At 45.0% G+C, this 15,503-nt stretch overlaps 1 protein-coding gene and 2 long non-coding RNA genes across 10 annotated transcripts in view; 1 reads left to right on the top strand and 2 right to left on the bottom strand.

Annotated features, from left to right (window-relative positions):
* The window catches only part of LOC127590902 (uncharacterized), a 48,472-nt gene extending 36,944 nt beyond the window's left edge, over positions 1-11,528 (top strand). For both annotated transcript variants that reach the window (XR_007959788.1, XR_007959789.1), the window contains exon 2: positions 11,420-11,528. This is a non-coding gene — a long non-coding RNA (uncharacterized LOC127590902). The remainder of the gene's footprint in view (positions 1-11,419) is intronic.
* Positions 1-15,503, bottom strand: part of LOC127590903 (uncharacterized) — a 355,000-nt gene that overhangs the window by 126,258 nt on the left and 213,239 nt on the right. The gene's annotated exons all lie outside the window — the stretch shown is intronic.
* Positions 1-15,503, bottom strand: part of LOC127590863 (astrotactin-2-like) — a 138,471-nt gene that overhangs the window by 92,459 nt on the left and 30,509 nt on the right. For all 7 annotated transcript variants that reach the window (XM_052050371.1, XM_052050372.1, XM_052050373.1 and 4 more), the window contains exon 3: positions 8,968-9,391. In XM_052050371.1, the coding sequence (XP_051906331.1) occupies positions 8,968-9,391 (424 nt within the window). The remainder of the gene's footprint in view (positions 1-8,967; positions 9,392-15,503) is intronic.

Here is a 15,503-nt window from a genome sequence, read left to right as displayed (position 1 = left end):
CAGTCTTGCAAAATGCATGTGGACCTTGGAATTATTTATCAATCGCTATCCTGTTACTGACTCCTGTCAAGCAGAGTTTGGAAATTAGCATATTTGTCGGGGAGAATTGACCCCAACCCCGGCACTCTGACACCCCTCACTTCTAAACCCAATACGGGGCAATTTCATTTTGTTAAGTGGCCACGTAAGAAACCGAAACATTTTCCAAGGGACAAGCCAGTATGCAAACCTCAACTTTGTCCAAATATACTGTGTTTTGATGTATTTACCAAAATTGCAACATATGTAACGATATAGTTAGGAAAGTCATTTGTTATGAAATTACGCACGATGATTAAAATCTTTAAAATTGAAAAAAGTCAAATGTATGTTACCCAAAATCCTCTTGGGCCTCTTACTTCTGCCAAGCAGGAAATAATGGTCCTCAAAAATTAGGACCTTTGTTGACATTTTTGCTAGTCTCTTTTTTGAAAAACGGTAAGTCTAAAACGATAGCAAACCTGGAAGCCCGTGTGGCTGTCACTCCCAAGAGTCGCGGGGGGAAACCGAAACTTTTTCCAAGGGACAAGCCAGCATGCAAACCTCAACTTTGTCCAAATATACTGCGTTTTGATGTATTTACCAAAATTGCAACATATGTAACGATATAGTTAGGAAAGTCATTTGTTATGAAATTACGCACGATGATTAAAATCTTTAAAATTGAAAAAAGTCAAATGTATGTTACCCAAAATCCTCTTGGGCCTCTTACTTCTGCCAAGCAGGAAATAATGGTCCTCAAAAATTAGGACCTTTGTTGACATTTTTGCTAGTCTCTTTTTTGAAAAACGGTAAGTCTAAAAACGATAGCAAACCTGGAAACCAGTGCGGCTGTCACTCCCAAGAGTCGCGGGGGGGGGGGGGGGGGGAGGATGCGGGAATAAAGGGAACGGGCCCGGGTAGAGTGTCTGCTTGCGTTTGCTTCAAATTGCTCAGTGTCAAAGAAAGAAAGGATGGCCGACAGCCCATTCCCAATCACGCGAGACCACCGAGCAGTACTCGTGTTGGGAATTGTCTGGCCGGCCTCAACTTCTAACATTTTTATGGCTCGTAAACCGGAAAGCGACATGCTCCGAGGCACCCCCGATGTTTTTTGGTGCCGCTGGGAGGGGAAAAGAAGGAAGATGATGGAGAGGATGTTCTTTACCGTCGCAGGGACTCTCTTCGGACTCTCTTCCCTCTTCTTTCCGGAGCAGACGGCTCGCTCCGCCACTCCCGAGGCTACTTGCTTGACTGCTCCTCACCTCAACAACTGCTTTCTAAACGCAACTTTGCGGAGCAGTGAAAGGCAAGTCAATCTAGTTTCAAACGTCCAATTTTGCCGTGTATTCAACTTAGGCCACGTAAGCAGCCGGCTCAAGAAAGACTCGAGTTGTCTACAAATTCAGACAATCTTGGTGACAATCCGACGGTCAAGCACAAAGGACTTCTCTTTTGACCGCATGGCTTGTCTGAAGAGTGGCTTTTCAGGTTTTCAAGTGAACACACTAAGGTCTCAGAGAGTCTATTTGTTTCTCACACGTGGTTGTTGCCCTCCCGAAGGAGACAAACTACGAATGTGAGGGCGGCGAGAGAACTAAGTGCTGCAGAAAGGTGCCGAGTGCAGACCAGAGCGGCAATTTTGCTATACTTCTCAACTCAACTCGACTGTATTTCCCCGAGCGCTTTACCGGCAGCAGATTGGTCGGACACTCCCGACTCTATTTCTGGAGAGATTGAAACACCCCACCCCCCACTCCCCATGTTTTTGTCATTCTTTCCCCCCACTGCTAAAGCACGCGATTAGCGCGTCCTGTCTCAAGTTGACAAGTAGCCTCTCGTCTGCCAGCTCGTGCCTCCACTCGGATGTCTTCGGGGTCTCGCCGCTGTTTACGTGGCATGGATCCGGAGCTATCTATAGTTTGCTTCTCTCGCCACGGGGACCGCGATAAAATATGGATGTGTCCCTTCACACTTAAAGGCACGCCGACGAGAGCGAAACCAGCGCTAACCTGCTCCAGACAGGCGGAATGTTCAAAGTGATAAACACAAATTATCATAGCTCATTAGACCCCGAGATGATGGCCGACGCGGAACGAGCCACTAGAGGAGCTCATGCTGGAAATTTATTCCGACGGACAAAGCTAATCATACGAGATTTCCTTCACCCTTGTTTGTTCCATTTTATTTACGGGTTTGGGTTGCATTTGTCGTTTCTTTCATAGCATAAAAGACTGTGGCTTGCTTAAGGTAGGGAAATGCGCCACTCAAATACATTTGTTAAAAAAAACAGAAGGTCCACATGAATGTTTAAATGTTGCGATGCTGACGTAAAAAATAAAATAAAAATATGATTCCTATCCCCCTTTTTTTTTATATCTGCCTTAAGCTTTAATCGAAATTAGCATTTTCTTAATGTCACATTACCCACACGTCTAATCAGAGCCCTTCCGGTACAAGAACGTGAATCAATTAATAAACCAAAGTCCATCTTGCTCCGGAGGGAGGTATTCCGCCGCTGCTGACGCCAGCGTTTGGAAGGGAAAGTAGTCAAGCAGAAAGCACGACGGTTCAGCCTTCGAGAAAAATCACCATGCAATTTTCATGGCCTTTATACAGTAAGCGGCGCAGTGCAATTTTAAAACTTCAAATGATCAAATGGACACGTGCCGGTCTTGACGCAGACGTCGGCAGTATGCCGTGACGAGGAGGAGTTGTCGAGTGCGTGATGACCGAACTCTGTCGGCAAGCAAATCGGCAGCATGTCGACACTCACGCGATTCTGCGGAGAACCATGACGCATTGTAAACATGTTCCCTATAAGAGGATCTTGCGTGATGCCGAGACGGCCATTTCAGTCGACCATGACGTGGTCGCCCTTAAGGGTCGTGTGCATCCATGGCAATGATTCCGGAAATTTGACATTGGCAGCAACCAGCCTGGGTGCAGATTTCAAGCCACTTTACTGGTACAATAGTTTTGGCCTCGGGGGCCTTCGTGGGGATAAGCGGTTCAGATAATAGATGGATTTATTTATTTATTCGGGAGGAGCTAACCCCCTGTTTTTCCCGCTACATTTATCGGCGATAAATCCCCGCTATGGTATTTCATGGGGTTAAAAACAAAAATTGGCTTTATAGCCAGCGAATGGTTTGTGGTTTTTCAAACTCTGGTGTAAAAGGTGAAAACACGAGTACAATACCTTGCGGCCAACAGAAGCCGCAGTTACAGCTATACTGCGTTTTTAGCCTTTTTATTCAATTTTACTCACATTTCCCAATCCGTGCAAAATAATTATAGGTTTTGATTGTTTGTGTATTAATTGCGCTTGTGTCCTTTGAGCTCTGTAAAAGAGCATAACGTTGCCTGGGGGGGGAGAAAGTGAAATATGACTTGGTGGGCGTTTGAAAGATTCCAAAGTCAACAAGAAATGTTGTGAGTGGGGAACTTTCCAGGGCATGTTGCAGCGGAAATGGAGCGCGGAGACATTATGCAAATATAATTGCAATACGGTGCCAATTTATCACACACCCAAGATGATTCATCACATCCAGAGACAATTAAGTTAATTCAATACACTGCGAGGCAACATCAGTCTCCCTGGAATCGCGTGTTGACCAGTAGCAGGTTGCGGGAAAACGACATTCATGATTTATCCGCCCAGCATCTTTTATTTTGAAAAATGACGGCGAGCGACTGCAACGCTTACATGTGAGGGGGAAAATGGAAGTCATTTTGAAAAGACTTTGAGGGCAGTAGCTGGGAAAGCAAGAAAACTCGGAATACACAAATGTTCTTGTGAGCTAGCTTAAAAAGAAACGATCGTTGTATTTTAGCCTAAAAATTCTGATAGCATTGCCTTCGCTTACATTTACTCGCGTAATGAGGGCGAGCTGTATATTATTTTTTTTTTTCCTGCACCCCTCCTCCCAACTTTCCCGACAATGGCCCCTTCCTGTCATAAAGCTCAAATTTGTGGACTGTAAGACCTTGTGGACATCTTGTCCCAAATGAGATGCGGATCTCTGCGGCTGCTTTGGAATTATCACGGGCCTCCCGTACTCGTGTCTCTGATCCATATTTTTAGCCTGCCAATTTATGTGCTGGCCATTTCTTGGGAGGTTTGCAGTTGTGATATGCTCTATGGATTTTTGGATGATGGATTGAACAGGTCTCAGTGAAACTTTTTTTACTATTTTTTTTGAAAGACCAAACTCGACTCTTCAACTTTATCGCTGACTTAGAGCCAAGTTTGTTCCTCCACACATGATGTGAACAAAAATCATCTGTACTGCATTTGCTTAACGCTCTTCGAGTGTGCGTTGTTTTTTTTTTTTTTTGAGACGATGGACAAAGCATCCCACACACATCTCCAACATAAGCAAGTCTTCTCCGTCTAGCTAGATATCTGTCATAAGACCAACATTGATTTTTACAACGGCAGTATGGTTCTCTTGCATATATATTGAATATGTGCAGCGAAGCCATTTGCACTAGAAAGGGTTTTTTTTTTAATTCCTGTATTTTGGTCTCGCACACACACACAATTAATTTCAGAATGCTAGCCAGCAGCAGACAACACACGCTTACTTGATCATAACTGATTAAAAGCCCCTCAAAGTGCAGCGGACGTCGGTCCGGAGACCAGAAGACAGTTCACGGTTATCACCCGGAGTCTTGAGTTAATTTCGTTTTCACCTTCATCAGGATGAAGATGATGACCTTGGATGCCGCCGCCGTCGCCGCCACGGGTTTCATTCCAAGCCACTAAGTAGCAAAGAGACAAGGTGGACAAGCACTGTCACCGAAGGAAGGTAAACGGGGCGCTTTGAGATTGTTGTACAAAAACTAATGAGTCATTTTAGATGGAGATTAGGTTTCCTGTTTTTGTTTGGTGGTTTTGTTTTGAGCTAGCTCAAGAAAGAATACGGTTAAATGTAAACGAGGATGGAATCCGAAGGGCAGTTTTAGCGGAAGCGGACAACCCGTTTTAATGTAAAGTATGGAGTCGAAGGTACTATACGAGAAGGACAACTGCTTTTATTAAAGAGTCTCTGTTCACGTCAAGCAAAACTGCTAAAGAAGCGCCATTCCACCATTTCCAACGACAGACTACCAAGAGTCCCCATTTCGCCATAATGGTATGCAATTGTTTTTCTGATTATTTCTGCAACAGCCACATGCATATCGATTTCACACACTCATTTGTCGAGTGCGCGGCCACGGCTTTCGCAGTCTCCCGCAGTAACTGTTGTGAAGTGTGAAAACGTCGTCGGGGTAATTTTGAAGACAATAAACAAAGGCGTTTTCATTATAGCTGCATGAATAAACACTAGCTGGAGAGCGCTTAAAAGGCCTCCAAACCTTTGCTCCATCACCGGCGCTGAATCCCCACTGGTCCTGTTAAACTCAGCGACTCTCCGGGAGCCCGATCGACGTGTCGTAGAGACCACTCGCACGCTCCAAAGCGTGACGGCGATACCTCTTGTGACTCCTTTTAAATTACCCAGTTCAAAAATCACCGACACCCGTGCCCATATCGCACGTCTCTCAAAACGCGTACCATATTTGGTACGATTAAAAAAAAAAAAAATATTATATATCAAATAATAAAATAATATATACATATATACATTTTTAAATAAAATATATATATATATATATATATATATATATATATATATAGATATTTTTATATATATTCTATATATATATATATATACCAAATAATAAAATTACATATATATATATATATATATATATTATATATATATATTTTTTTTTTAATCGTACCAAATATGGTACGCGTTTTGAGAGACGTGCGATATGGGCGCATATATATATATATATATATATCTATATATATATAGATATATATATATATATCAAATAATAAAATAAATAATATATATATATACATTTTTAAATAAATATATATATATATATATATATATATATATATCAAATAATAAAATAAATAATATATATATATATATTTTTTTTTTAATCGTACCAAATATGGTACGCGTTTTGAGAGACGTGCGATATGGGCATATATATATATATATATATGAAAATGATTTCATAAAATGAAAGAATAAAAATCAATCAAAGGGAATACGACAAAGTGCCTTCAGCCGCTGCCTAAATCCTTCCAAGTAATATCACTGCATTCAGAATAACGTGGCAGGAATGGCAGTGCAAAAAAAAAAAAAGGCAGCCTGGTATTTAAAGGTTTGCGTCCGGGTTGCCGTGGCGTGTAGGTCAGCCGCTGGGACGCAAGTTAATTGCCCCCTTACTAAAATGCCACCCCACCCCCCCTTCACGCAGAGTGCAGATAGGGAAGCAGACGCATTAAATTAAAAGCTTTGAGTTCCGCCTCTCGGAAAATGCCAAATTGTGCATAGGGGAATCCAAGAAGGGCTTATTCAGAAAGTGTCAGAAAAGTGGGAATTAGCCCCTTTAAGCGGTGTGAAAAGGAGGCCGCATGGCGTGACATAGCACCTCAAACCTACAATCAGTGGTTCTAGATTTGGTATTTCGTCAGAATCACAACTGCCGAGTGTTGTTTCCGTCAAAAGCATCCATTTGAAAACATGCAATTCATAGCAGGCGCAACCATTTTAATGACTCGACCAGGATGACAAATATTTCCGATTCACCTTCACCCGGAATTGTTAACGCGTGTAACAAAATGAAAAGGGCTCAAATTCCCGATCAGCTTTTCAAATGCATTTTTTTTTTTTTTTTTTGCCGAGGAGAGCGTTAAGGGCTTGTTTCATTCAAGCTACGGAATTCATCAAACCCAAAGCCTGAGTTGTTAAGAATTTCAGATTAATTTTCAATGACGTTTTCATATCGCTATGACCTTATTCATCTCGTCAGGCGCTTTATTCCCTCGCCGTCTTTTGAACACGTCAGGTCTTTACGTCGAATCAAAGTATTTTGCTTGTGAATCAAACTTGACGTTAAAGTCTGTAAACCAGGGTCAAAGGCGACCAAAATGTATCACTTCCTTCCGAACAGACAGCTTTTCAAAATGCCCCAAGGATAAGTTGAGGAGGAGTTGGCGGTTTCCTTTTCGAGCCTCGCTAATATTTGCAGTTTGGAAGGGGGGGGGGCTGCTTCTGTGTCATGCAAATGAGCGACACCTTGCTTCCGTCCCTGTCGGGTTTTCAGCCCAATGGTGAGAGGAGTGACTATGATGTCGACATGAGCAAGTGACAAAATGCCCCCCCCCCCCCGAGATGGCTAAAAATGGGTGGATTTTGCCGCTTAATTCATATTCATGACAATTTTTTTTTCTCTTTCTCCTTTCTTCTTTCTACATACATTCTTGCTGCTGGAGGCTGTAAATTTCCCCAGTGTGGGACGAATAAAGGATATCTTATCTTATCTTAATAGTTGAACATATTGTTAAAATATGGACTTGATTTCTCCTTTCGAGAAATTGTCGGGATCAGGTGGCTCACAAAGGATTTAGTGGCTGGATTTTTCAATGTAATGGCATGATGACGCTCACGGAATCTCATGTGTTCATTTCATGCAAATGGAAAAACCAGGCGTGAGTCTCGGACTTCGCTAAACCAACAACATCGGATTTGATGGCGCTAAAATGACAACGCAAGCGGGAGTGCGCGAATAAAAAGGAGATTTCCGAAAGTCTCGCCAAAAGCACGATTCCGAATGACAGAAATAACCCGGCCTCCCTCCAACTGTGTCAGCTACCACTTCAATTATTCAAGTTCAAGCGCGCAGAGAAGTGGCCCACTTTCAACAGGATATCAACAGATGCCACAAACACAACCGGCCGCTACAAAAGGCACTAAGGGCATTTTCGCCCTGCGCTCTTCACAAGCCCTTGATTACATCTTGCGAGGGTCAAGAAGCAACGGCAACGCGGGCCTCGGTCACTTGACATCGACGCTTTCAATTACGGCACACGCGAAAAGGCGTATTTATATTACGTGGAGGCGGTATCTTGATAAAAAAAAATTCGGTCGAGTCTGGCATGCGATGCTAAAGCCATCAAAACAAAAGAGCAAAAAACAAAAAGCAACAAAAGAGCAAAAAGTTCGTACAATGCCCTGTAACGATGTAAAGCAAAATAGAATGCAAAAAGGGGAGTTAATTGCGCATAAGCGTGAATAGTTCTCAGCAGGGGGGTGTGCGGCCAAATGTGAGCGGTGCATGCTGTGCTAGCAAGTCAACAGGGGTGGTCTTGATCAGAGCCAAAGTTAAGCATCCAGGCTGGGCCATCTGGGAGCTGGCGCCACCGACTGTACAAATCACACCCGCGGAAAGAGGACAACCGCCGCTCGGATGACATTTTCAAATAGGAATCGAAAGATATTCCTTGATGATCTCCCGGGGGGGGAATTCAAGTGTAGCAGTGGCATGATAATAATTAGATTAATAATACATCTTCCATCTTCCGAGCCGCTTGATCCTCACTAGGGTCGCGGGGGGTGCTGGAGCCTATCCCAGCTGTCTTCGGGCAGTAGGCGGGGGACACCCTGAATCGGTTGCCAGCCAATCGCAGGGCACACAGAAAACAACAACCATCCGTACTCACACTCACACCGAGGGACAATTTCGAGTGTTCAATCAGTCTGCCACGCATGTTTTTGGAATGTGGGAGGAAACCGGAGCACCCGGAGAAAACCCATGCAGGCCCGGGGAGAACATGCAAACTCCACACAGGGAGGCCGGAGCTGGAATCGAACCCGGTACTTCTGCACTGTGAAGCCGACGTGCTAACCGAACCCGGTACTTCTGCACTGTGAAGCCGACGTGCTAACCACTGGACTACAGGGCCGCCCAGAATAATAATACATTTAACAAATACAATATTGCTATTTTTTATCAGTAAGAAAACATCGGAAAAATTTTCCATGCCGACACATTGGCTGTTAACAAAACGGACATATTTGAGTGTTGGGCACTGACCTCGCTTGTCGAAAGAACGCGTCAGCTCATCCTCCTTGATGTCCGCGTGCCCCCCGTAGCCGATGCCGACGCCGTAGTCCTCCTGGATCATCCCGTCGCTCACTTTCTCGTGCAGCTGATTGGGGGTGGAGTTCAACGAGCGTAGCGCCGGGTCGTCCTCGTCGCCGTCGTAATCGTCGAGGATGGGCGTCTCTCGGATGGGCGCGCCGATGACGGAGCCGCCGTGCTGGTGCGCGTTCCGAGAGCCTCGGTAGCTGTCGCGGCCCTGGGGGCCCAGCAGTACCGAGGGGATGTAGTGAATCTCGTGAGTGGCCTCCGTGCTGGCGCTCTTCTGGGGGATCCTGCGACGCTTGCACCATCGGTGGCGGGTGTACAGGACCAGGGTGAAGAGGAGAATAAGCAGGAGCAGGGCAATCAGGCCTCCCTGATATATTTTAGGAATGCAAGAGAAAATGCAGAAATCAGCAGTTTAGTGGGTGCATGGAGGAGGGGGGGGGGGGGGGGACATGTGGTGTGTGTGTGCATGGGCACATACGGAAGGGAATTATAAGTAAAAACCCAAATGGGGAGGTCGTTCCGACCAACATTTAAAAACTGGATCTTCATGAGGAAAGACAAAAACAGCTCCTCCTCTTCCCCCTTGCAACTCATGCCTGCGTGGATGTCCATAAATCACGCTACGCCGATAGGGAAGGCGGCCCTCGGACGACTGATGTCGTGGACAAACGCCTTCATTCATCTCCCCCCGTGGATGGTAGCTTTGCACACAACTACCCCCCCCCCCCCAAGTCACACTTCGATATGTTTTGAAGAGCGATAACAACGTGTTGGCGTGGCCACAGCACATGCATGCATACTAATGAAGTAACGCCAAAAAAAAAAGAAAAAAAATGGTCACAGTAAACACACATCAAACCAAAACAAGTCCTTTGTACTTTGAGTGAGACACACGCGGTTGCTTGCCACGGTTTAATTTTAGCTGTCATTCTGTCCGAGAGCAGATGAGTAATGAGCTTTGTGCTTCCTCATAACTTACTTGCGGCGCAATTTCCTGTTCGGCCTTCGATTCATTTCGTTACTTTACTTTCATTACAGGATGAATACGGAATATGTGTTCTTCCGCGATTCCAATCGAACAGAAAGTCAAATTAAGGGACGGCTGTTTGCTTCGCTCATCTTCCAAGACCCCCCCACCCCCCCGGTCCCCCAGTTTGAAAGAGAAATCACTTTTTTTTTTAATCAACTTGATTTACATCTTGAAATAAACAGAAGATGTTAGTTTAAGATTGACAACAATCGAGGGCTAAAATCATGCCAGAATGACTGCATGAAACTAAGATGCCACGGGCGAGAGAATTTCTTTTCACTGATTTACATATTATCAGTATTGACGACACGATTGGTTTGTTTGCTGATTCGGAATAGCACCAAAAAAAAAAAACTCTCTCGAAAAGCGGCATTCTCTGTTCAGCTCTTATGGCGCCACGTAATCCGAAAGTGCACGCAAGTGACTAATCGACTTTAATGCAGCCGTGAAAACATAATTGCCGTCAATAATCGTATGAAAACCACGTCTAGGCGATAAATATAAAACAATCCAATGAAAAACTAAGCACGGCAGCACAAACTGGTTCATCATTTGGCTTGTGTCACCTTGAAATTTCCTAAATCGGTCGGTATGGTCATGCGCCATCCCAAATGATGAGCCAGCAATGGTCATCACCGATTGGGTAGAACAGGACATCTGCAGTCGCAATTTCGATTGCTTCTTCACATCGTGTTGTCCTTCATGTGCCCCACCCGGAGATGAATTTTCCCGCGGCTGCGTTTGGCAATGGCGGGAAGCGATCGATGTGTTGATAGAACACCAGAAGAGGAAGCGGCAGCGCAGCTCCTCGCAAACGCTCTTGTCAAACTTTAATTCACACCGTGGGACGGCGTTGCTTTGCTGCCGAGGAGCCGCCAGTCAACAAGTGACGGCAGGGCCGCGTCAACGGTCTGCGTGAGAGAGTAAACTGCAGAATGTGGGGTGAATCGCCAGAAAATCCTACCGAAAATATCCACGGTGTAAATGAACCGAAAATACAACAGGCCTCAAGTTGTGTAAAACAGCAGAAGGTTCAATTCTGTTTTTTTTTTCTTGGGAGGTTTTCGGACACTTCTTGAAGCTGCTAGCCACTAATGCTGCAGTCGCGGAGTTACGTCGTCCCGCGGAGTACTGAAATAAATGTTTATGTCATCATTTCATCGTATTATTACTTGTACCCGACAAATTGACGGACTGCTCGTTTTGAAATCACTGAAGTCAACTAACTCGTTATTGGTTGCTCAGTTATTGTTCAAGTGAGTGTAAACGGGGTAAAGGAATTATTGCAAAATTGGAACTTTATTTATTCTACATGAGGGCGGCCTGGTAGTCCAGTGGTTAGCACGTCCGCTTCACAGTGCAGAGGTACCGGGTTCGATTCCAGCTCCGGCCTCCCTGTGTGGAGTTTGCATGTTCTCCCTGGGCCTGCGTGGGTTTTCCCCGGGTGCTCCGGTTTCCTCCCACATTCCAAAAACATGCATGGCAGGCTGATTGGACGCTCTAAATTGTCCCTAGGTGTGAGTGTGAGTGCGAATGGTTGTTCGTTTCTGTGTGCCCTGCGATTGGCTGGCAACCGATTCAGGGTGTCCCCCGCCTACTGCCCGAAGACGGCTGGGATGGGCTCCAGCACCCCCCGCGACCCTAGTGAGGATCAAGCGGTACGGAAGATGAATGAATGAATGAATTATTCTACATGACAATTTTAGCGAGGCTCATGGGAGTTGACACACGATTTGCTTTTGCGGGCCACGTGAAATGAGGTGGCGGGCCGGATCTGGCCCCCGGGCCATGACTTTGACACCTGTGCTCCAGGCAGAGAAGGTGATGATGTAGGTCTAAATAGTTGGCGGGAGCACGCACTAAATGTTGATTTGAAATCTGAATCGAGCAGTAATCATTTTGTTAATTTTAATGCCAAAGTTGTCACAATACAAAACAAAACAAAAACAAATGCAATTTAGGATTGTTCGACAGTAGTTATTGATGAGGGATCGCCCCCCCCCCCTCCGCCATCCCAAAAGCAATCACAGTTCTCTCAAACCCTCTTAACTCCATAATAGGTTGGAATTTTAATGCTCAAATATTGATTCTCCCCCGCATGCCCTTTCTTAATTGACCCTTTGTCACCGCCGGAGAAAACTTGACTTTTATATGCGTAGCCGTGATATTCCCCTCATGATCCAAATGCTGCGATTTATGCAGCAGCGCGCGTCGAAACAGAGCACATTGCGCTGTTGTTTCGTCACCATCTGGCCACAATGGGAGACTCACCGCCAGCGTCTGCCCTCCTGTTTTAGGAGGGAAATTGATTGGCATTGCTACCTCCCCACCGAGGAGGTTTCGTCGATTTCTTGTTTTTTTTTTTGTTCTTAGCGGCACTTTTCGAGCACACGTTTCTTATGGCTGCTTCTGTTTTCTCATTATCAAGGAAGACGTCCAATTTTGTCCTGGGGGGGGGGGGTGAAACTGCAACTGATTCGAACAGAGTTTGTTGCATTTATTTAGAATCTTTCGGGGCCAAACCAGACGGTAGTGCAGTGTATAAATATGGATGTGGATGTGCCATGTGATTGACTGGCGAGCAGTGCAGGGTGCAGTTTACCAATAGCCAGCTGGGATATGCTACAGGCATTGCGCCGACGATAAACACGATCAAGAATGGATCACACCGTCTAGACAATGTTTGAATAAAGGATGGCTTCCAGTCCTGTGGCATTAACGGGAATTGAATTTGTACATAAGTTGGTATGCTAAATTATGCTAACGCAGTAGCTATGTGGTAGTAATTACATAGTCGTAGACTAATCTTTGTATGAAAAACACTTCTAGACCCCAAATATCAAGACATTGGATTAGAAACGCATAAAAAGGTAAACTCGACGTTTTTTTCAATGGGTCAAATGTCCATTTATTGAGGTGAGTCAGGCCACAGGCAATATATTTTAAGATTCAAAACAAGACGACATGTCAATTCCTTTTTGGCGTGTATTTTTGGGGGGCTAAGATAACAGTCACAGGCATGTTATGAAAACAACCGGAAGCTATTTTAAATGATAAACAGAAGAAGGCTCCTTTAAGACTTCAGTCAAGCTGGGTATGACTGGCAGGCTGTGTCACAGGAACTTGGTACAGCACCAAAAGTGTCACTCGACAAATTGTCCATCCGTCCAGCCATTATCCGAAATACTTTCACCCGAAAGCTAAATATGTCATCCTGAATATATACACAACCTTTCCCTTTTTCCTTTTTTCCCCTTCAGCTTTAAACCTGTTCCGCCAGGACCCTCACAGAGGTATGCTGGAGTGACAGGTGCCTCGGCGTCTGCTCTCTTCTCCGTGTCCAACCGCAATGACAAGCTTTGGCACTCTGGCCGAGTGTTTCCATTCTGCCAAATCACCTTGGGGAAAAGCAAGGCCGTCCATCAATCCGGCATCACGTGATCCCATTTGGCCAATTTGTTCAGCTGCTAGAAGGTGGAATGCAAACCAAAAAATAAGGGCTCTCGCGTAGATTGATGTATTACATCACTATTTGTAAGGTAAAGCGTCTTAATGGAAGTGAAGCGATCGATCGGCGACGTCATGCAAATCACCGGAGAAATTACACTGAGCAAAAATTGCGGGGCACGAGCCCAAATTATGCCGCAACAGAAAAACTGAATGTAAACCCAATACATCGACTGTGATTTTAGTCATTGTTAAAGACGCCATCTTTAAAATTGGATTGAGAACACGCGGTAACACAAAGACTGTTCGCATGCTTTGCTAGGTGCTTCCGTTTTGGTTAGCACAACCAAAAAGACAAAAATATCGGCTGATTTCAGGGTTAAGGTTAAGGCTCGTCGTAGTCGTCCTCGTTTGTCGATTATGTGCCCTGACTTTTGATCGTTCCGGGGTGTACATCTCCTTGTACTTAAGCTTCAAGTGCGCCACCACATGAGCAGCACCGGGAGGGGATTCCAATCCCCACAAAACGTACGACTGTCACCACCTTGCGCTCGGGACATGATTTTCATATTGCGGGAACTGCCGGCGCGCTCGTCGGTGACATTTCACAGAAAGCTGTGATTAGAAGGGCAAAGTCAATATTTATAGCGGTGTCACAAAGGGCCAATGCTCCAGCATGTTGATAACAAGGCAATAAGAGAGCCTGGACAATGAGCCCCTCGGGGGTGACTTTGATTGAGAAAAAGAAAAGGGCAACGTTTGTTATTGCAACGACACCAAATCCGGAGAATGAAAGAATACACACACCTCAAAAGGTGTTTGCGCGACGGCACACGCGATTAGCAATTTGAATTTGTGACAGATGTCCTTTGTGGTGACTTTGAAAGTGATTTATATAATTGGCTCTGCTTTTTGTTTGTGATCCGCAGGCTGCTCTGGGCGACGCCACGCTGGGTTGACTTTTTAGCATCCGTGTAAGGGCAGCTGAAACTGTTAGAGTCTGAACGCTTACTACCAACTGCCGTATTAAAAAAAAAATGAACGTTTTTCTCTCTCGGTAATGAGGTCAACAATAAATGATGGTGCTTTTGTTTCGCTCCGTGCGACGGGTTGACACGGGGCGGAATGAGGACTCCAAACCCAAATGAAAGAGCACAGATGTTCCCATTTGGCAACTGGCACCTTACTGTTTGATAGTCGTGCACATCTGCCATCCTTAGCATATACAGTACGGGAGGGGAAAACAACAAGTTTTCAATAGACATTCTTTGCACATTTATGACAAGATTATTATAATTTTCTTTTAATTGCTGCTCCGTGAGGGCGTGCTTCAATAGAGGCAATAAAAGAGATGAATTGATAGTGAGACCCAACACATAATAAGGCCATCTTCTGAAAGATTTTGTCAGTTTGTATGACAAGACGTTGTTGATTTCCTCACCAAATATGCATATTTATATATATATTTTTAATCAATCAATCAATGGGGGCGGCACGGTAGCCCAGTGGTTAGCACGTGGGCTTCACAGTGCAGAGGTACCGGGTTCGATTCCAGCTCCGGCCTCCCTGTGTGGAGTTTGCATGTTCTCCCCGGGCCTGCGTGGGTTTTCTCCGGGTGCTCCGGTTTCCTCCCACATTCCAAAAACATGCGTGGCAGGCTGATTGAACACTCTAAATTGTCCCTAGGTGTGAGTGTGAGTGCGGATGGTTGTTCGTCTCTGTGTGCCCTGCGATTGGTTGGCAACCGATTCAGGGTGTCCCCCGCCTACTGCCCGGAGACAGCTGGGATAGGCTCCAGCACCCCCCGCGACCCTCGTGAGGATCAAGCGGTACGGAAAATGAATGAATGAATGAAAATCAATGTCATTTCCTCGATACAAAGTTGACCAATCTCGATTGAGCCAAGGCACATCTTCATGAGAAAAATCTCACGGCACATCGTCAAGACGTAACATTTCACCCTAAAAAAAATAATATGATGAAAATATAATGAGCTCATTTT

The sequence above is a fragment of the Hippocampus zosterae genome, chromosome 18, assembly GCF_025434085.1.
Source record: "Hippocampus zosterae strain Florida chromosome 18, ASM2543408v3, whole genome shotgun sequence".
Lineage (NCBI taxonomy): Eukaryota > Metazoa > Chordata > Actinopteri > Syngnathiformes > Syngnathidae > Hippocampus > Hippocampus zosterae.
The sequence above is the reverse complement of the archived record's forward strand: the minus strand, read 5'-3'. Positions and strand labels throughout refer to the sequence as shown.